Raw genomic sequence first — 19659 nt, forward strand, 5'->3', positions numbered from 1 at the left:
TGCTCTGGTTTCCTCAGTTGTGAAGAAGTGGGCCCCAGATAGTCTATTATAATGTCAAAGGTTTGAACTTGGGGACCCCATATCGGATGGTGACACCATATATGCTCAACTGGAATCTTGAAGAAAACATAACAAGGAGATGACTTCGGGAGCCAGTAAGCCAGGTGATGTACCCAGGACTGGCCTCAGCAGGAAGCTGTTATCACCTGGAGCTGGAGCCAGGGGCTGGACTGGAGCTGCTTGTGGGCCAGAGGCTACCCCCACAGCAAGGTGTGCCCATGCCTGCCACAGCCCAAGCCAAACAGAAACTCAGAGAGCATAGACCATGCGTCCACAGGCTCAGTTGTCCCGGGCACAGAGATGTTCTGGAAGTGGGTAGGCTCTGTGGGGTTGGGCTGCTACACTAAGAATAATGAGCACAAAGTCCTTGAGGGTTCCATCCGGCATCCACCAGGAGAAGGCACATGCATTATGTCCTCCTAATTTCAGAGCCTCAGTGAGCCCCAAGAAAGCTGGCCAGGAGCCACTCATGCCATCCCATGGCTCTGACCCCACCCTCACCCAAGCTTCTTCATTATCTGCTTAGCTTGGTGTCTTGTCTGGTCAGCTTGCCCTTGACTTCTGACCTTTCTACCTCCCCACCAGTCTGCAGGCTCCACGAGGGCAGGGGCAGTGTCTTTCCTGATCACCATTGTCCTCAGGGCCAGCAGAAGTGCCTGGCCTAACCCAAAAGGGCAATGAAAGTCCGTGAAGGAAAGACTGAGTCTCTAGAAGTTTGAAGGTCATTTAGAAAGCCCTCGTTTTCTCTTCCCTGGGCTGGGTTTGGGAGGATCTCTGTGTTCACCCAGGAGAGTGAACAGGGGAAGCAGAAGGAGGAAGCAGGGATAGTGAAGGGCAGAGGGTCCACCCCTTGTCATCTGAAGCCATGGAGCTTCCAGTAGAGGATTGGGTGGGGAGAGGAGTGGGGGCTCCAGCAGGAGCGGAGCTGGCTTGCCCCCAGATTCCACCTGGGATGGTTCAACTTGTGCCTTGGCTGCCCTGGTGTCTGCCTCTCTGCTGTGTCCCCCAGCACAAGGCTCCTGAGCTCACACTGAGCCCTCTTCTTTTTCTCCTCTCAGCCTGACCTTGCAGCCCACCAGAGCAGATTGCCCCTGCTGCAGAGGCTGGCCTCACCTCCCAGCCTCTGGCTGAACCTCTTTCAGCACCTCTGTCTCCCCACACATCCCAAGCTGATGCTCATGGTGGCCTCCACCTGCTGCCCCCATCAGCCTGGCTCCTAAGGACTCTCAGCAGCCCTGCTGGGCCTGGATAGTGCCATCCTGGATGCCAGCCCTGGGCGGGTTGTCCTGACAGTGCAGCAGAGAAGGCAGCATGTTATGAAGGTTCACTGACCCCTGCTGCTGGAGGGGACTGGCCTGGCCTATAAATAGACGCCACTTCCTGTACCTGGTTCTTGCCTGGCTAAAGATCCAGATCTTGCCTGTCCTCAGCTACCAGGCCCCTCCAAAAGAATAAGTAAACTGTCATTTATGTGCTCTTTAGATGATGTCCCAGGTCAGGACCTGGAGAACCCTGGGGGCTGGGTACATTCCAGACAACTAGATACCATCTGGGTGACTAACTTGGAGGTTGGCCTCTCTGCCGCCCAATTTCTGCATCTTTAAAACCCACCTGAGATGGGTGAGAGGACATTACATGAGAGATGGGTCAGGAAGCACCTGGCTCAGGTGCTCAATTCAAGAAGATGCCCATCAGTGAGGCCTTTGTTCTTCCTTCCCAAAAGAGAGTGAAGGGCTGGAACCAGGGATGTTCCAGCCTCAGCAGGCAATTCTGGCCCCTTGGCACATCCACATCCCCAGAGCTGGTGGCAGAGTCTCAACTCAGGCCACCATCTCTCCTGGATGTCCAAGATCTTCTGGCATAATGCATCTCAGGCCAGAAGCCACAGACTCCAAGGAGACTGAGTAGAACCCTCTGCTCGACCACCATCCTACTTTATATAGCTCACCCCATGAAGGAGATCCACCTTGGGCATCTCTGTTTTGAGGGCCAACTTGAAACATGTTCCAGAAGTGTCCACTCACGTGTCATCCAGTTCCTCATTAGCCAAATAGCTTTGGGGTGTCTTCTGCTTGCTGTGTAGTGGGTTGACGCATAGAATGAAGCCAGGAATAAGACCCAACCCCAAGCAGGCTCCCGACCCCAAAGAGCACCCCGTCCATGAAAGACAGGTCACCCACACCAACCACTGCCCTGGTAGATGTCACCTCTGAGTCTCCCTGGGGGCTGAACTTGAAGGATTAACACTTAGAGCCAGAGCCGCACTGGACTCTGGCTGGTGAGCATGGCCGGCCACCTTAGGGGCTGGGAATGGAGCAGGAAGAGGACATACTGGAAGCACAGCTGGCTGCTGCCCACCAGCCTGGTACATCTGCCCAGGTAAAACAGACCTTGACCAAGGACAGGGTTCTGCCCAGGCAGATCCCACACCATCTCTGGCTGCAGGAGACACAGGTCTGGACTCGTCTCCTGCAGGACTCCAGGGCTCCTCCAGGGTCAGGAGCAAGCTGCTGAGTCAGGGTACTGAGCAAAGAGTGAAACTGTGGGAAGGAGGCCATTGAGCTCAGGAGACAGGCAGCCTACCCTGGGTCCCCGGGAGGTCATCAGAGGCAAAAGATGAGATTCCAAACAAGCTGAACGCACACATTTTGAAGAAACTCAACAGAGAGTTACTGCGTGACCAGATGTGATGACAGGCACTGACCTTGGCATTGGGCATAAAAAGCAGGATTGACTGGGACCTAGCTTTTGGGAGCTCACATTCTGCTGCAGAGAGACAGAAAATAATGAAAATGACCAGGGAAAGTAGTGAGAAGGAAGTCACAGGGAGAGCAGAAGGGAAGATCCGGACCCAAGGCCTGGTATCCTTCTGGAGGATGATGAAGCCCATCGCCCAGGAGGCTGAGGAACCACGAGGTGAAGCCTGTCACAGGAAGGGTAGGAGAAGGCCTCCAGCCAGGCAGAGGGCGAGGCAGGGAGAGGCCTGGCTGTGGAATGCTCACGGGCAGGAAGCCTCCAACATGGTAACACTCGAGGAGATGGAAGGACCAAAGACAGACCATGCCCAACCCAATAAGAAGGAGTCTGACTTAATTTCACTTGCAATGGGAAGCTATTAGTTAAGCAGGGGAGTGACTTGATCTAAATTAGGTCTTTTAAAGATGGTTCTGGATGTGTGGGAGAAGGGACTGTAGGGAGGAAGAGGGCAAAGGGACAATCTTTAGTGACTTAGGAAGAGGCCCCCTTGGGTAACACACCCCACTGGCTTCCCAAAGGGCATTGCTGAACCCCCCTGCTCTGCCTTCAGCAGGAGGCTAGTGCACAGGTCTAGGCAAGAAACCATAGCAGACGCAGCAGAGATGGAGCCTCCACCCGATGGATGGTGGACTGCATGAGTGGGCCGCGAGAGGGCAAGTCCAGACGGCCTCCCCGTGAGGGCTGGCACCTGGGGCGCTGTGACAGGTCCTCTGCACTGCATCTCTGGAGCAGGCAGGAATGCCCGGGAGGCTGCCACCACTCAGCTTCACTGCAGATTGTGCGTGTGCCAGGATGATGGAAGAGCCGCAGTGGAGGGCCCTGCACTGGGACATTTGGCACCAGAGAAGCCTCCAGCTGCCCAGGGGCCCGGGCCAGCTGAGGCAGAGCTGAGGGAAGTTGTGTGGACAGCCTTTCCTTCCTATTGGTAAACCAGGCAAATCTCCAGGGGAGGCGAGTGACCACGAACTTGGAGATCTGCCCAGGGATGCTGTCAAAGCCACAAGAGTCTCTGGACTTGGCTGGCGATCCCTGCCCAGAGAGATGCTGCGGGAGGTCCCCTGTGACCCCCTGCCATGGAGCCCATTGGTTCATGTGTGGCCAGGAGCTGAGGGGCCAAGCCAGGGTGGGAAGCACAGGGAAAAACCACTGGTCACTCTTGGACAGCGACATAGCCAAGGCCTGTACTGGGGTCAGTAGCAAGGTGACCACCGCCTCACTATATTCACCTGGGCTGGACAGAGGCCACAGGCCCATGAGCTGGTTTTCCCATCGGAAGTGGAACCTGCAGTTGTCCTGAGAGGGAAGCCAGAGCTCTCCTCTGTCCCCAGGAGCAGCTGACTTGGACAGCTTCCTCGGGCCTGTGAGCTTCTGAAAACCAAGAGCCCCAAACAGTAATGTGATCCCCGTGTGTCCTCCCTGGAAATCCGTCCTGGGGAGGCCCTGTAGGTCAGTATCTGGGCTTTGGAAAAGCAGTGCAAAGAGTACCTAACCATGATTCCTACCAGGGGATGAGGCCTGGCAGGGTGGGGTGGCCGGCACACCCACCATTGCCCAGGGGGGCCACATTAGGACAACTTCCAAGATACTGATATCCTAGAACTGAAGCAGGTCCCCACCACGGGTTGGCTTTCCACTTCCTCCCAGTGAGAACATCTAATCCATTTGGTCAGTGTATCCAGTATTCCTGAGCCCTTGTGTTGGGGCCAGAGCTAATGAGACCCATGAGGGCCCTGCCTAACCAAAGCACAGCCTCTGGCTCTCAGAAGGAGGTACAGGCTGTCTACCAGCACCCCGGGTTACACCCACTGGGTCCACAGCATCCCACGCCGGCTGGGAAACCACCAGAGTAAAAGGTGTCTCCAAAGCACTCGCTTTCAGCAGGGAGGTGGAAGAACTTCTCAAAATATATCACATTAAGAGAACCAGGGCAAGCTTGTAGGAGAGAGTGAGAGAAATCAGCACAAAGTCCAAAGCAAATGCCTGTACCCTTCCTAGGATGGATGGGACAAGGGAGAGGGGGAGGTGTCACCCACTCATTCATCCAGGCTGTACCAAGCCCACACCTCTGCCGTCATCAGGGAGCAGGGAGCCCGTGGCCCTCACGGGGATCCCAGGCACCTGCTGGGTCTGGGGCCAGAGAAGGCTCCTTGAGGAACAGGTGGACACAGGTTGCTGTTAAAAGGAACTGGACATTAACTGATGAAGGCTAGTGGGGAGGAGGCTGATGGCTGCCCATGTGCCCTTGACCCTGACCTCTCTGCCTTTCGCTTTCAGCCCATGACACGGGTCTTGTGACCCTACAAGTTGCCTTCAACAACCAGATCATCTCCAACTCGGTGGTGTTTGAATACAAAGCTCGGGCTCTGCCCACACTCCCTTCTTCCCAGCACGACTGGCTGTCACTGGACGGTAAGAATGGCATCCAGGTCACCTGGCCAAGCCCTAATACACGAAGTGCAAAGGAAAACATCCAAGCACCCAGAGAGGGGCGGGAAGGGGTGTCAGCGTTCACCAAGGGAGGATCAGCTGGGTCTTCACTGTCAGGCTGCAAGTGTTCATGCCACCTGGCAGCCCCGTATCTGGCCATCTGCTGGCCACATCTTCAACTTGGTGTCTCCCTGAGAGAAGTATGTGAGCTGTGCCTGGCACTCTTGCCGGGGTATCTGAATGGCTAAACAAACCCCAGGAGCTAAAAGGACCCTCTTTGGACAGACCCCTAGCAGCAAGTCCAGGCACCTGCTATTCCCCCTTTCCTTCTGGAAGCAAAGAGAGTTCCCGAAGCATCATCAAACCCAAACCTCCTAGAGCAGGAAGCAGTGTGAAAGGCTGGGGCAGCAGCTCAGGTCGGAAGACTGCTGGGCCGTGTGTGGAGTGTGTCTGCCTTTTAGGGACAGTTAGCCAAACCTTCCTCTGGGAGCTCTCGCCCCCACCCCCACCACGCCCACACACATTGACCCCTGCTCCTTGGTTGCTTTTACTTACACCTCTGCCCTAATACAGCCTTTGAGACAAACCTGGGCCCATGATTGTTCCAAAGGGTGCAGGGAGCCCCACTGTGCTGCAGGGAAGGAGGCAGGGCCTGCTGGCCAAGGAGGGACAAGGGCTCCCAGAGCTGCTACCCTTGGCTGTGGAGTTGGTGAGAGGTTGCCCACATCCCGGGGGTACCAGAGGCTCTACAAAGAAAAGCTGTCAAAGACAGGCTGGGGACCCCAGGGTCAGAGGCTGCCCTCCTCTACCTGGGCTTGTTTCCCAGAAACCCCAGAGCTGGAGAGCCCTTGGCGGGCCGGGTGGGGGTTGGGAGGGTGAGCTCAGCCTGACCTCTGCACAGCGGACAGATCTCAGTGTTAGGACACCCCATAGAGGCAGCAGTCTGTAGTTACCCTGCAGGAGACTTCAGCTGCCCTGAGGTGTTGGGGCCCTGGCTAGCTGACCTTGGGCCCTCTACAAGGTATCCCTCCCCTACCCGTAGTCACCCCTTTGCCTTCTCCTGGCTTCTGGCTGTCTGTGCACACCCTGGGCAGCTTTCTAGACTCTCCGTGTGCAAACCTCAACCTTATCCCAGCCCCTATACCAGTGGTGACAGGGTGCCTGGCAGCCACTCTGGTCAGTGAACCCTCAGGAGCTATTCCCAGAGGTGGTTTTGGGTCAGCAGGCATCTGCACCCTGGCATGGCTGCCTGGGAGCACCGTGCTGGCCTTGGCAGCATCCCTGGCCAAGGCTGGAGCCAGCAGAGCTGTGATGATGACCTGCAGTATGTAACAGAGAAGGGCAGGGTGACCAGGGGCTCCCGTTCAGGAAATCCGGTTTCAGTTTTGCAGAACAAATGGGGAATGGAGCAGGGAGCTCTGCAGAGGCCTGGCTCTCCCTGAGTGACCCAATCAGCCTTACTAGGGTGGACTGAAGGAGGTTGGGACCCGTAAGAGCCCTGCCTGGAGGTGGAGCCTTATCAGACAGCTTAGTCTCACCCAGAGGTCACTGGTGAAGGGGACCTGCCTTAACTGCTCATGACAAACACAGTCCTGGGGCCTGGGGAATGAGACTGCTGCCAAGCTCGACATCTGTTCCACAGCAGTCCCCTCTACCAGCACTTTGAGCTCTGACCTTTGTATGCCACCAAGTTGAAGTAAGCATCCCCAGGCCTCTGGCAGGCTGCACAGGAGAGATGGTAGGCAACAAGGTTTTGGCATCTGAGCACCACTGGCTTTGTGTTGCCACCAGTAAGGGTGCAGTTAGAACCGTAGCTCCGTGTGGTTTGGAGCTCAAGGGACTCTGCTCAAGTAGATGGGGCCAGCCTGGCTCTGGAGAGATAGCCAGCCAGCCACTGTGGCCCAGCTGCCCTGCAGAGAGCAGTTCCTGGCCCCTGGGGCAGTGTTCTTCCCTTTCCCTTTGGTCTTAGCCAGGTGCCCTTTCCAGCAAGGCGAGGGGGAGGAGGAGGGGGGTGGAGAAACTGAGACCCCACCTGGCTGGGGGTGGAGCTTCCCTCATTATTCTTTTTCCCCTAAATGAATACAAGTGACTTACCCACCCTAGGACCATTTCTCCCAGCTTTTCTCTAGCTTGACTGTCAGTGGGGGAGGGGAGCAGCGCGGCAGCCTCAGCGCTAATCTGTTCCAGCGCAAAGGGACAGCTGGGACAGCTAGCAGGAGGGCGAGGGTCCCGGGTCTCTGGCCAACCTCTTGGCCTGGCATTGAACTTTCTGTCGGGGCAGATGCTGCAGTGGCCGGGCAGTGGTAAGCCTCTCTCTCCCCTCTCCCCTCTCCCCAGCCCTCCCTCCTGTCTCTGCAGCTCCCTGGCTCAGTCCCTCCCGCCCCCACGGCTACTGGGCACATTCTCCTTTAGAGCTCGCCAGGAAGCAAGACGTGTGTGCAGCAGCGAGGGAGGGGTGGTGCTGGAAAGGGTGGGGGCGAGGGGACTGCAGCGCTGAGCAAAGTGGGGCACAGCGGCCGGCGGCGCGCGTGCACACACATACACACGCGCGCCCGCGCACACACACGCCCGCCCGGAGCGCAGCCGCAATGCGGGGCCCTTCGCGGAAAGGCTGCGCGGGTCCCGCGGGGCTCTGGGACGCCCGCCCCGCGCTGCAGCAGGACCACGGCTATTTAGAGGCATGCGGCCCTTCCCTGACGCTCCGAGCCGGGGCCTTGAGGCGCAGCCCTCCACTTGCGTCGCCCTCCTGAATCCCCGGAGCGCTCTCCGCCCCTCCCCCACCCCAGAGCGGAGACTGTTTGGGGACGAGAATTTCTGCCTTCCTAGGATTTAAACAATGGATTTGTTTGCTAGACTAAAGGCTGGTGGGGGGGGGGTCTGCGGCCTGGAACGCAGCGGACCCACGCGCATGCGCACGCAGGAGCTGAGCGCAGTCTTTGTCCCAGCGTGCAGTCTTTGTCCCCAGCCTTCAGCCTTTGTCCCTGAGGCACAGCTTTTGTTTGCGCAGCCCCATCTAGCTGCTGTCGAAAAATCTTCCCCGAGGAGGGGACGCAGCACCGTGATCCCCCTTCCACACACGTTCCCAAAACCTCAGCTGGGGCGCAGCCATCGAGAAAAGAACGGGCATAGAAATGGGGGAGACGGTAGAACCAGGAGGAGGTGTTGGTGTGGGAGTGCAGCCCTCTGGATACGCGGGCTGCAGCGCCTCCTCCAAACCTAAGGGGTTTTCCCCAACCTTTTTGATGAACCTCCGGTGGCCACAGGCCACCCTTGCCAGAACCCCAATTCCCTAGCACAGGGCGGCACCATGGTAGGCTATATATTTATGGTATGAAAGCAGGCATGAAAAAAAATGAGTGCAGATGAGACCCATCCAACCAGTTTATTAATCCAGGGTAGTGGCCAGAAAAGCTTCACCTACTAATCAAGGTCCTGGTGAGACCTGAAGCTTGATTAGGCATCAGCAAGAGAGAATAGATATCCCAGGAGAGGGGCCAGCGAGTAGGGAAAGGGGAGTTGCCTGTGGTCAGGTCTCTCTGGAAACTGCCATTTTTATCATTTGGCCTCCAGAGGTCCAGGTATGGCACTCCAGGGTGGTCTGAGGAGGCTTGCAAAGGGAATCTTCTGGGCTGGAGGTAGGCAGGAAAGGGGGGGTTACCCTAGATCTGGAGTCTCTGGGAAATATCACGTCTGCCTGCAGTGTGTCTTATGGATACAAGCAGTCAGGCTGTGCGGAGCTCTGGGCGGGTGGTGCAGGCTGTGTAGGCTGTCTTGTCTGTGCTTGTGTTTGCAGAGAACACTGCAGCCCTGGAGCTGAGAGGGTGGGGCAGGTTCTCATTGGTCAAAGGCATTGGAACACCTTTAAGTGGCCCCTGCCCTGGAAGAGAAGGTGAATGGAACTCCTGTGCACCCCGTTCTTTCTCTTCTTTTAGCCCTCTGATTCTCCCAAGGCCAGGTTGAGAAGATTCAGGGTCACCCCAGCCCCACCCTACTCATCCCCTTCTTGGAACCCCACTAAGCTGCTTATGCTTAGACTATTTTCAATTGCTTCTCTGACAACAGAGCCTACTGCCGGCCGGGGTGAGAGGATGGGAGTGAGCCATTGAGTGAGTTCACTGAGGTTGCAGTTTTCCTGGGCATCCTGGGCTGGTCACCTTGGCAGGCCTGTTGATCTCCAGTTGGGAGGGACCCTGTCATCTCAGGTAGAGGGGGAAAGCAGGGACTGACAGGTTAAGCTGCTTTCCAGGTACCTGGTTCCCTTGCCAACCTCTGGGCAGGCTGGATGTCCCAGAGAGCCTGCCCCTCGCACTCACCAGGAGCATAGAAGGGAATTCTCTGACTTCTAGGGCAGATTGGCTCTGGGTTGGGTGTTCGGGAAAACTGAGAGCCTTGACCCTGTCTAGGGAGGCAGAGAGAAGGAAAGGCAAGACTTGGCCTCCCCATTTGGCCTTCTGATTTGACCCAGCCCTCTGTGATAAGATGGCAGATTGGCAGCAGGGGTGGGTCCCAGTTCTGCCCCAGCCCTGCCTTCAAGCTGCAACATGTTCCTGACATGTGCCTGCAGTTCTGCAGGCCTCCCCACGGTGTGCCAGCTCCTAGCTCCACCCCAACCCACCAGGGCTGGAGACCACACACTGACCTAGAGACCCTGGGTGCAGTCTAGGGACAATGGGAGAGGCCAGTTATCTGTGGAAGGCATTTGGTTACTTCTTTTCCTCAGGGTAGCTCTCTGATGAGTGTGTGCCAGCTTCTCCTGGGCTGCCCTCTTCCTCTTCTCCCTCCCAGCCCCCCTTGCAGTCACCCTCAGCCAGGCCCACTGCGTGACACAGAAGAAGACTGGCATGGGCAAACAGAGGTGGAGAACAATCCAAAAGCATCTCTTTCCCCAGCTGATGGGGAAGGGGGTAGTTAAGTAACTTAGCCATTGAATAATTTTAAATGCCATTGTTTTACTGAAACAGATATAGTTTGTTTTATGGCATAGAATCCAAAATCCACAAGAATTTTTAAAAGAAGACAAGATAAGACGCCATGAGCCAATTGTCTTGACTTGGAGAGTGGCTCTGAATGACACAGTCCATGCTCACCCTCTCCTGCCTCTAGGGGCACTTTGAGGAAGTTGGAGACCCTCCGTCCCAGGGGCCTGGTGGGCAGTAAGTGAGCAGGAGCCCTGCCCAGAGCTTGCTGAAGTCCATGTGGAGTGGGGTCTGGACAAGCATGAGCCAATTAGTGCTTGGGCCTCTGGGTGCTTCTGTGTGTAGCAGTGACCTGAGGGACACAAGTGGCAGGAGCAGAAGAGGTTCGAGCCAGTCTTACACTTGAAGCTGAGTGGCAGGAGGAGCACCCTCCTGAGCCCAGCCAGCGTCTTGCTGCAGTCACAGCCTCCCTCCTCATCACCAGTCTCCTGTTCTCCGTGGGGACCGCAGCACCGTAGGTCGGAGGAGCGTCCATCTGCGTGGACCTCCAGGCTCTGTTGGAGTGCTCTCCTTGGCACTGCTGCGGGTAGCAATCCTGTCGGCATCCAGTCAGAAGCATCTTAGCTATTGGAGTCCCCAAAGAGCTAGCTGCTTCTACCAAACCAGGGACCAAGGGGAGGCGACTTCCTGCTGTTTGCAACTGGGGTCCCACCAAGTGGATCCATGCAGAACCTCTCTGTGTAGGAGCAGAATGGGTCACCTTGGAGCTGGGCCTCACCCAGCCTCCTTACAGCAGTGACAAATGGGGCCCTGTAGATAAGTGGCACTTAGGAGGAAGCTCAGCCTCCCGGTGGAGGCTGAGGGGACAGCCTTTGCCACCCTCTCCTGACCATTAGGTAGGAGGCAAGAAGACAAGGTAGAGGAAGCTGGGGGTGGGGGCAGGGTGGGCAGGTGCAGGCTGCCCTTGAGGGCTTGTCCCCCACCACCTGGGGATCAGGTGGCTCATTCTGAAGCCTGAAGGTGAGGGGTTCAGTCCCTCCAGTGGACAGCACCACGCAATGTCTCCTGACCCCTGTACTCCATTCCCAGGGCTGCCGTACAATTTACCACCCACTACAGACACTTCTGTCAGCTTTGGAGGCTGGAAGTATGAACTCTAGGTGACAGCCAGGCTGGGATGCCTTTGGAGGCAGAGGGAAGAATCCTACCCTGCCTCTCCTGGCTGCTGGTGGCCAACAGGCCTGGCCACACCTTGGCTTGTGGCCGCATAACTCCAGTCTCTGCCTCCATGGCCACGTGGCCATCTTCCCTAGATGTGTTTCCCTTTTTCTGTTCTTATAAGGACCCCAGTTGCTGAATTAGAACCCACCAGGTCCACTAAGGACTGGTCTTACTAATTGTAAGACCCTCTTTCCAAATAAATGACACCTTGAGGTTGTAGGTAGACAGCTTGGGCCATGTCTGTGGGATGGTGCTGGAGCACCCAGAAGAGCACCAGCCAGGGTCCTGGCCCTCAGGCCTTGTTGAAATCGGAGCTGACCCACAGAGAACACCACAGCCCCCTGAGGGTGTGCAGGCCCTGAGCCGGGGCACATGTACCCACCACTGTCGGGAGCCGGGCTCTTCCCACAGCCAGGGAGTCAGGGAACAGAGGTGAGCTGTTTTAAGGTGTGTGAAGGAAGTGCTCCTCCACTCCGCGTCGAGCGAACATTTATCCTGCGAACAGGAGCACGCTTGGGGCACATGCAGGAAGGGCGTAGACGGGGAGGCAAGCTCCTGCCTGGAGATCACTGTCCTGCTGGGATGCTTAGGGACAGCTGAGGACAACAGGACAGAGTGGGCCCTGGCATCCAGCTTCTGGCCTCCCACATCCACCCACTGTGGACACACTGACCAGCATGGCCCTTGCCAAAATGAACAGCGTGTCCTTGTTGACCCCATGGCCTGTCTGGTCCTCTGACCCACTCGTTGCCCCTCCCCTCGCAAGCCCCTCTGGCCCTGAGCGCTGCCACTCTGCACTCTCCTCCAGTCCCTTCCAACTCCCCTGCCTGCCTCTCCTCAGTCTATCACCCAGCTCCTTCTGGAAAGTTCTGTGTCCATAAGGCTGGCTCCCTTCTCCATTTACCCACTCTCCCTGAGGGTGTTCCCCTGACCCCTACACCAGGGCTCTCTCCACTGGTGCCCAGCTGGCTGCTCCTCTGTATTTCGCCTCAGAACCATCCAACTGCCCGGAGGAGAGTGCCACCCAGACTTCCTTAGGGCAAGCCAACGTGCCCCAGACAGGACACAACCGGTCTTGGGTTGCCACCCCTCCCACCAGCCCTCCCCTCCCAAACCTTCTGACCTCGGGGATCCCAGAAACTCACTAGGCACCCTGGGGGCGGTGCCAGCCTGGTGCCTTTCTGTCCTTGAATTCTCTCACCTTCTCCTTCCCTACCACCGCTGTCATTCAGCCCAAAATAATCCCAGAATGCGTCCTCCCCAGTCTCCTGGCCTCCTTCCCCTGGGCCATTCAATCTTCCATCATCCAGTAAATATGCACTAAGTACCTGCTGTGGCCTGAGCCCTGGGGAACACAGTTCTTGCAGTGTTTGTGTTCCAGTGGGGAGAAAGGCAGAGGACGGTGCCAAGTGCTGGCCAGGTGCGGGCAGGCCCCTTCCACTGGGTGGTCTGGGAGAGGGTGCCAGGGTGGCTACTCTAGGTTGGTGGTCACAGGGGCCTCTAGGAGAAGGCCATAGTGAAGCTGGGATATGAAGGACAGGAAGGAGCCAGCCACGCTAAGGTCCGCGGAAGAACCTTCCAGGCAGAGGGATTCGATAGAACAAAGCCCCCAGCCGGGGAGGGGTGGACTAGCCTGGCATGTGGGAGGGGCTGGAGAGGCTGCTGGGGTCAAAGCAGAGGAAGGGGAGGGGAGGGCCTGAGAAGGGGACCCGAAGGGCCAGTCATTCGATGCAGGGCACAGGGGTGGTACCCTGAGGTCAGTGGGTAGGTGCCATGGGAGCTGATGGAGGTGCTCAGTAGGGTGACATGCTCCTGGTATGTTTCACGGCCACCCTGGCCGCTGTCTGGAGAAGCAGTTGTGTCTGTACCTGCAAGAAGAACACCCTGAGGCTCTAGCATCAGTTTAGGCAAGAGACAGCTGTGGCTCCGACAGGCTGGTAATAATGAGTCCTAAGGTGCAGGGCAGCTTTGGGGGAATGTGTGAGGTAAAGTCAGGGATCCCGCTGGTAATATGAATGGGAGGATGAGAAAGAGGACCTGGACTTGTGACTTAAAGAGGTAGGGGGCCAGCGGGCCATTCCCTGAGATGGAAAAGTTTGCAGCCGCAAGCTTGGGGCCAGGGGATGTCTGGGCTCTCTCCACAGGTGCCCAGCCGGATCTGGTTGTTATGAGTGTCTTTTTTAGGGATGCTGAGCTCACAGTTGGCTTTGAAAGTCTGGAGGCCAAGGAGAAAGAGGCCCATGTTGGAGGTGGAACTTAGGAGTCACCAGCTCATAGATGGTATTCAAACCCACGGGCCCACCAACGGGTGGAGATAAAGGAGAGAAGCTGCAGGGTCAACATGGCCAGCGCAGCGTTGGGATGCCAAGCAGAGACTGGGGAGTCCTTGGGACAGAAGGAGGACCAGGAGGAAATGATCCTGTTGAAACTAAGGAAAGAGGGAGTTTCAAGAAAAAGGACTTGATCAACCATGTCCAGTGCCAGCAGAGAGGTGGACGGTGCTCCAGGTGGAGGGGCCCCGTGTGGGAAGTGGGGAAGACAGCACCACTAGTTTTAAGGCCTGGAAGGGGCTGAGAAACCCAGAGGAGATGGTGCCAAGCCTGTCCCCGAGCTCAGAGCCACAGGCTGGGGCAGGACAGTAGAGGACAGCAGCCTCTCCGATTTTCACCTGGCCTAGGGGATCCTGTCTCCCACTGTCCTCACCCGCTCCCCACGCAGCAGGGAAGGACCAGGGCCAGCCTCTCCCGCCTTGCACCTCCGTGGGCCCAAGGAGGTGGCCTTCAATCTCTGGGCTCCTGGGATATCCCACAGCCCCCAAGTGCCGAAGCCACACTCCCTCTTCATTCTTCCCCCTGGGCACAAGGGCAGGAGATGAGCCCCAGGCAGGAGTGTGTTGATGACATCAGGCCCAGCAGAGACAGCTCTGGGCCCCTGGCCACTGAATGTCCCCGAAATGCGGGAACCCTGCACGTGGGAAGACAGCCTGCAGGCCTGCTCAGGCAGCTGGACCCTCACTCCCAAGTCACTGGTGGCCAGCTCCATTCTCCTACCTTGTTATTTGGAGGCTGGTGGTCATTGGTGCTCCACAAAGCACAGCCCCAAAGGCCACTTGGAAGCTGGGACCCCAGAGAGGCCATCGGGGTGGGATCAGGCCAGTATTTGGCTGACTTCTTTCGCCTTTTCTAGGATCAGGCTCCCAGAATCCCCCCCGCCCCGGAAAAGACTGGAAATGTAGGTCTGTTTATCCAGAAGTGGGGAGAAATGGCTCCACCTGAGGCTGACCAGACTCCAGAGCCTGGGCAGTGAGGAATGAAGAGGCAGGGGCCACGGGTGGGAGGAGCGAGTTTCTGCAGGTCCCTAAGCAAGGTGAGAGGAAGCACCTCGCACGTGATCCAGTCTTGCACACAACTGAGAAGGCGACACTCAGCTCTGACTGGGGCCAAGAGCAAGGCTTTTCCTTTTAAAAGCTCCTAAAAATACACTGATTTCTGATCCCTCCTGAGCAGCTCACGACCTCGTCCCCTGCCTCTGCGACACCAGGAGATTCAGAACAGTCTCTGATAGACTGAAGACCAGCTTCCTCCACTGCAGTAACCTGCCAGCACTTTCCAGGGGTTGTGAACTCTGAGTCCTTTGCTTGAGGGGGAAAAGTGAGGGCAGGTGTGTGTCGAATGTCCATACTTAAGGAACAACAGGGGACATTCCTAAAAATCAGCACAGAGCAAGCATCTCAGGATGCCAGAACAAACTAGAATACCAGAGAGTTAGAAGCAAGTTTGGTTGGCACATAGTCTACCTCCGCATCCTTCTAGAAGGACGGTCCCCAGAAGAGCAGGAACAGCCCAGACCCTGGCTGACTCCGGATGGAAGCTTCCTCCTTACTCCTCTTCAGCACATTCTCCTCCCTTCCATCTTCCCCTTCTCCATCTGTCAGCCAAGCCCACCTAAGCTCTCTAGAAGCCGGGACAGAAAGGCGGATGAGGAATGAGCCAGCTGAATCTGGGGCTGAGTGACAGGTTGCCGTTTCTTTGCAGAGATAATAGGCTTCGCCTCCCGTGACCCCGTGGATTGAGCGGATGCTCTTTCCCAGCATTCCTACCATTAAGGAAGAGGGAGCAGTGACCTGGCCCCACCACGCTCTCCAAGCCCTGTGCCCAGAGGGCTTGGTTCTCACACCAGAAAATGGGGAAGTCCCCAAAGAGACCTCAGGGTCTCTTCTCATACCAAAGCCTGAGATATTCTGGGATCTGAGCAAAGAATCCCCAGCCCCTCTCCTAAGTTGGCAGTGTTCTGGAGAGCTGGTGACATCCTGGCCTTAAGGCACCTGGGAGAGCTGGGGGCCCTCTGAACCACAGAGTGATGGCCTCTTTCGGCAAAGCCCACCTCCTGGCACAGAGTTGCCCACCAGGGGTAATAGCTGGCCTCTGCCAGTGCTGGCCACCCGCCTGGTCCCACCTGTAAAGCACTGATGTGCAAGGACACACTCAGACGTCCAACAACCGGAGGTCCCCGTGCTGCAGGTGAGGTCACCAGGACCCAGAGCCTCCCACATGGTGGTCCTACCCCGGCTGCGGCTGCCTGGCCCCTGCGCCATGGGCTCCCCTGCCTTGTCCCTGTTCCAGTGGCGCTGCTTCACAGCTGGAGGCACGCGGTGACCCTGCACCCCACAGCACCCGCTGCCCCATGAAGGGTGCCTTCTTCTCTGCCTTCCCATCACACTTTCTAAGAACCCCCATTAGCAGTTTTTCTCTGAAAGCATTTTATTCAACAACCGTTAATGGAGGGATCTCCCATGAGGTGCCAGGTGCTGCACCAAGTGCCAGGAATCAGAACCCTTTGAAGACAGGAGGCCCGCGCTCCCTGGGCTTTACCGACCCGTGGACAGGTCACAGCTGAGCGCAGGCTCGGGCACAAACGGCACTTGGAGAGCTTTTCCCAGGGGTCTTCCCAGGAGGTCTCGGAGGGTTTTCTTGAAGAAATGACCTTTGAACTGAGATCTGAAGGAAGAGCAGAAGTTGACTCCATGGAAACAGGGATGGCAGGGCCAGGCTGAGGGAACAGCACGCGCAGGGCTCTGTGTTGGGAGGTGGCGGGGAGCGGTGGCCAGGCTGGAGGAGGCAGGAGGGGCACTCGCGGGCGGGGCTGGGCGGGAGGGCCTGGAGTGCTAGCTTTCGGAGAGGGAGGCCATTGAGGGTTTGAGAGGCAGTGACGTGCCCCGGCTTGCTTTCTGAGACATGGGCTGGGAGAGCAGACTGGACAGGCGAGTGTGGACAATGAACCTGTCCAGGCTCAAGGCCATGGTAGACTTGGCAGTTCTGGGAAGAAGAACGAGTTGAGGGACACAAAGAGGTGGTCTCTGTAGGACACCTGGATGGATCAGCTGTGGGGGCCTGTGTCATTCACCTTGGATAAGGACTGGTCATGAGTTGGGCTAAGCTTCAGGGGCCTTTGGAACAACCCTGAGAAAAGTCAACGGCAAGTGGGTACAAGAAGAGAAGAGGGGCTCAGAGAAGCCCGTGGGCAGGAGAGGGGTGTCTGAAGTGTGGGCCTAGGGGCACTGCATGAAATGGGTCTCTGGATGTGGAACAAATGGACAGGGGTGAGAAAGAGTCCAAAAGCCAGGGACTTTTCTCTTGATCATCTTTGTGCCCCAATGTCTGTCACAGTGAGGCCAGAAATGTAGTAGCTTCTCAATCAACATTACTTCAAGGGATGGGCTGATGGATGGATAGATGGAGGCCATTGTCCTCACTGCTAAATGACTTCAGCATCAGCCTGACGTCCTCCCTGATGTCAGCCGTCTGAGGATGGGGTCTAGAACTGATCAGGCACCACTGCCCCTTTCTGGTCTCCCTCTCACCGGATGCTTCAGGCAAGTGACCCAAGAAAAGAGTGCAAAGCTTGCCGGGCACAGTGGCGCACACCTGTCATCCCAGCAGCTCCGGAGGCTGAGGCAGGAGGCTGAGCCAGCCTTAGCAAGGGAGAGGCACTAAGCAACTCAGTGAGATCCTGTCTCTAAATAAAATACAAAACAGGGCTGGAGGTGTGGCTCAGTGGTCGAGTGCCCCTGAGTTCAATCCCTGCTCCCCCCCCACCAAAAAATGCCAGAGCTTTCTTTATTGAACATGCCCCCAGGCTGCCTTCAGAGCCCTTAGGCACCCCCCACCTGCCCCGCAGCGGGAGAAGGAAGGGAAAAGCAGTCTCTGACCGGAGACATTCAAACCTGGTGTCGATAAGAAGGAGACTTCTCTGCCAGGCCCCTGGCAGGTCACTGCATGGTGACTTGCCATCCGGGGGGCATGAGGTGGGGCTTTGTGAGCCTGTGATCCCCCACTGCCTGGCTAGTTCCTCTTCAGCCCGGGTAGAGCATGAGTGAGTGAGCGAGGGGCTCGGTGGGTAGAAGAGTCAGTGGCCATGGAAGTCTCCCCATCCCCATCCCTCCCCAGGCATGGAAACACACTGGCAGGACAGTGACACTGACAACAACCAGCCAGGTCCCGTGGCCAGAGCTTCACATTCATGATCCTGTTGAGGTCTCAACACCCACCTCCTTGGCCACCTGTGGTCTCAGGAAGTTGTTCTTAGGCAGATACCTCTCCCCTAAACTGGGCCATATACCATCATGGTGTAATCAGGCTTGGCAGTCTGCCCACCCACCTGTCATCCACTGACCTGCAGAGCTCCAACCACCCGAGAGCCACTCTGCAGGAACTGAGACTTTGCTCACTATGTCAGACCATTTTTTATTACTATAACAAATTACCCATAATTTGGGTGCATTATAAAGAAAAATGACTTATTTAGCTTGTAGGTTCTGGGGGTTCAAGGGCATGGCACTAGCTTTGGCTCAGGCTCTGGTGAGGGCAGATGGCATCACAATACTGGAGCATGTTTAGGAGGGAGAGACCACCTCACCAGATAGGAAGCTAGACTAGTGGGGCAGACTTCCAACACATGACCAAGCCCAAACCCGAGTACCCATCCACCAGGCATGCCCCCACCCAAGCAGCTCATGGCTCAGGACAGGAGGCAAACAGGACAACTTGGGTAGTGTGCAGAGCACTCCACGAGCGGATTCTGAGTATTGGGGGAGGGGCAGAGGGTCCTCCACCCCTTCAGAAGGGGAGCACATGTCACAAGGGGTGACCCCGTGGGACAGCTGTACTGTCTGTTCCCAAGCGCACTCTTGGCAAGTAGAAAGGTTGTGCGAGAGTAGCCCACTGTGCGGTCACTGTCCACACAAGCCTGCCCTGCCTCGGATACCACTGCCAGTTCGGGGTACCAGGACTCCCACTTGACAATCCACTGGGAGGACTCAGCACACTCTGAAAGTTGCTAGACTCACAGTAGATGGCATCAGGAGGGCACAGGTTAAAACCAGCCAAAGGAGGATTGCACTGGGCAGAGTCCCCTAGGGGGCCAAATACGGAGCTGCCATGGTCCTCTGCCTGGGGAGTGGTACATAGCACTGCTGTCCTGACATTGATGTGAGACAGTCCCCAACTAGGCGTGTCCATTTGAGCCTCCATGTCCACGGATGTCAGTGAGGTTCCATTGTGCAGGCCCCTAATGGCTAAGGCAACCCCAGAATCAGCTGACCCAGAGCCCCCCACTCTACATCATGATATTGGTCTTCCTGTCATGGCCGACCACTACCCTAAAACACCCAGTGTGGCCATCTCCTACCCTAAATTAGATGGTTCGACCGTCCTGTGACCCAGGAGGGGAGGAGAAAGGCTGGACCTCTCTGGGGGCAAGGTTAAATCGGTTCCTGCACAGGAGGCCCTTCCCCCCTGCCCCCACCTGCCTCTCCTATTCCTTGTCTCAGGGACCAGATTCTGTTTGGTGTTTGCATCGAGGAGGGAGGACGGCTGTGTTCAAGACGTCATCGTTTTCAGAGCATTGCCCTACAAAGCTCTCGCCTAGCTTTCAGTGGTTCTTTGGAGACATGTTTTCTTGTGATACGTGGTTTGGGTGGATCATCCTTTGTCTACCATCGAGAATATTGTGCACAGCTCACATTTTCCCACATGGGGACGTGAATTAACTAGATTGCAGATCAGTCCACCTCAATATGAAATGAAAGGAGCGATTCCAGGAGCCTTGGCAGCTCAGGTGATTATTCTAATATATTATTTTAGTCACTCCTCTAAATCACTCCTCTGTGCTGTGACCTCGATGCTCTGGAAATGGACCTGCATCCTGCCTCCATTTTGTAGGCGGCAGCCGTGGTGGGAGCAGTGCTCTTGTTCCTAGTGCTCCCTCCCAGGGGCTCCGT

General features: G+C 56.7%; 1 protein-coding gene and 1 long non-coding RNA gene across 22 annotated transcripts in view; one reads left to right on the forward strand and one right to left on the reverse strand.

Moving 5' to 3' along the window:
• Camta1 (calmodulin binding transcription activator 1) overlaps window positions 1-19659 on the forward strand; it is a 756735-nt gene that overhangs the window by 679346 nt on the left and 57730 nt on the right. For all 19 annotated transcript variants that reach the window (XM_078025166.1, XM_078025165.1, XM_078025169.1 and 16 more), the window contains one exon: window positions 5092-5226. In XM_078025166.1, the coding sequence (XP_077881292.1) occupies window positions 5092-5226 (135 nt within the window). The remainder of the gene's footprint in view (window positions 1-5091; window positions 5227-19659) is intronic.
• On the reverse strand, window positions 10174-15449 carry LOC120890610 (uncharacterized). 3 transcript variants are annotated; one of them, XR_013427360.1, is made up of 3 exons: window positions 12710-15449; window positions 11764-11977; window positions 10174-10896 (listed from the first exon to the last, which is right to left on the reverse strand). It is a non-coding gene; the product is annotated as an uncharacterized LOC120890610 (long non-coding RNA). The 3 variants fall into 3 exon arrangements; XR_013427359.1 differs by having other exon boundaries at window positions 10174-11977; window positions 12710-13249; window positions 15178-15444; XR_013427358.1 differs by having other exon boundaries at window positions 10174-11977.

Source organism: Ictidomys tridecemlineatus, chromosome 11, assembly GCF_052094955.1.
Source record: "Ictidomys tridecemlineatus isolate mIctTri1 chromosome 11, mIctTri1.hap1, whole genome shotgun sequence".
Classification (NCBI taxonomy): domain Eukaryota; kingdom Metazoa; phylum Chordata; class Mammalia; order Rodentia; family Sciuridae; genus Ictidomys; species Ictidomys tridecemlineatus.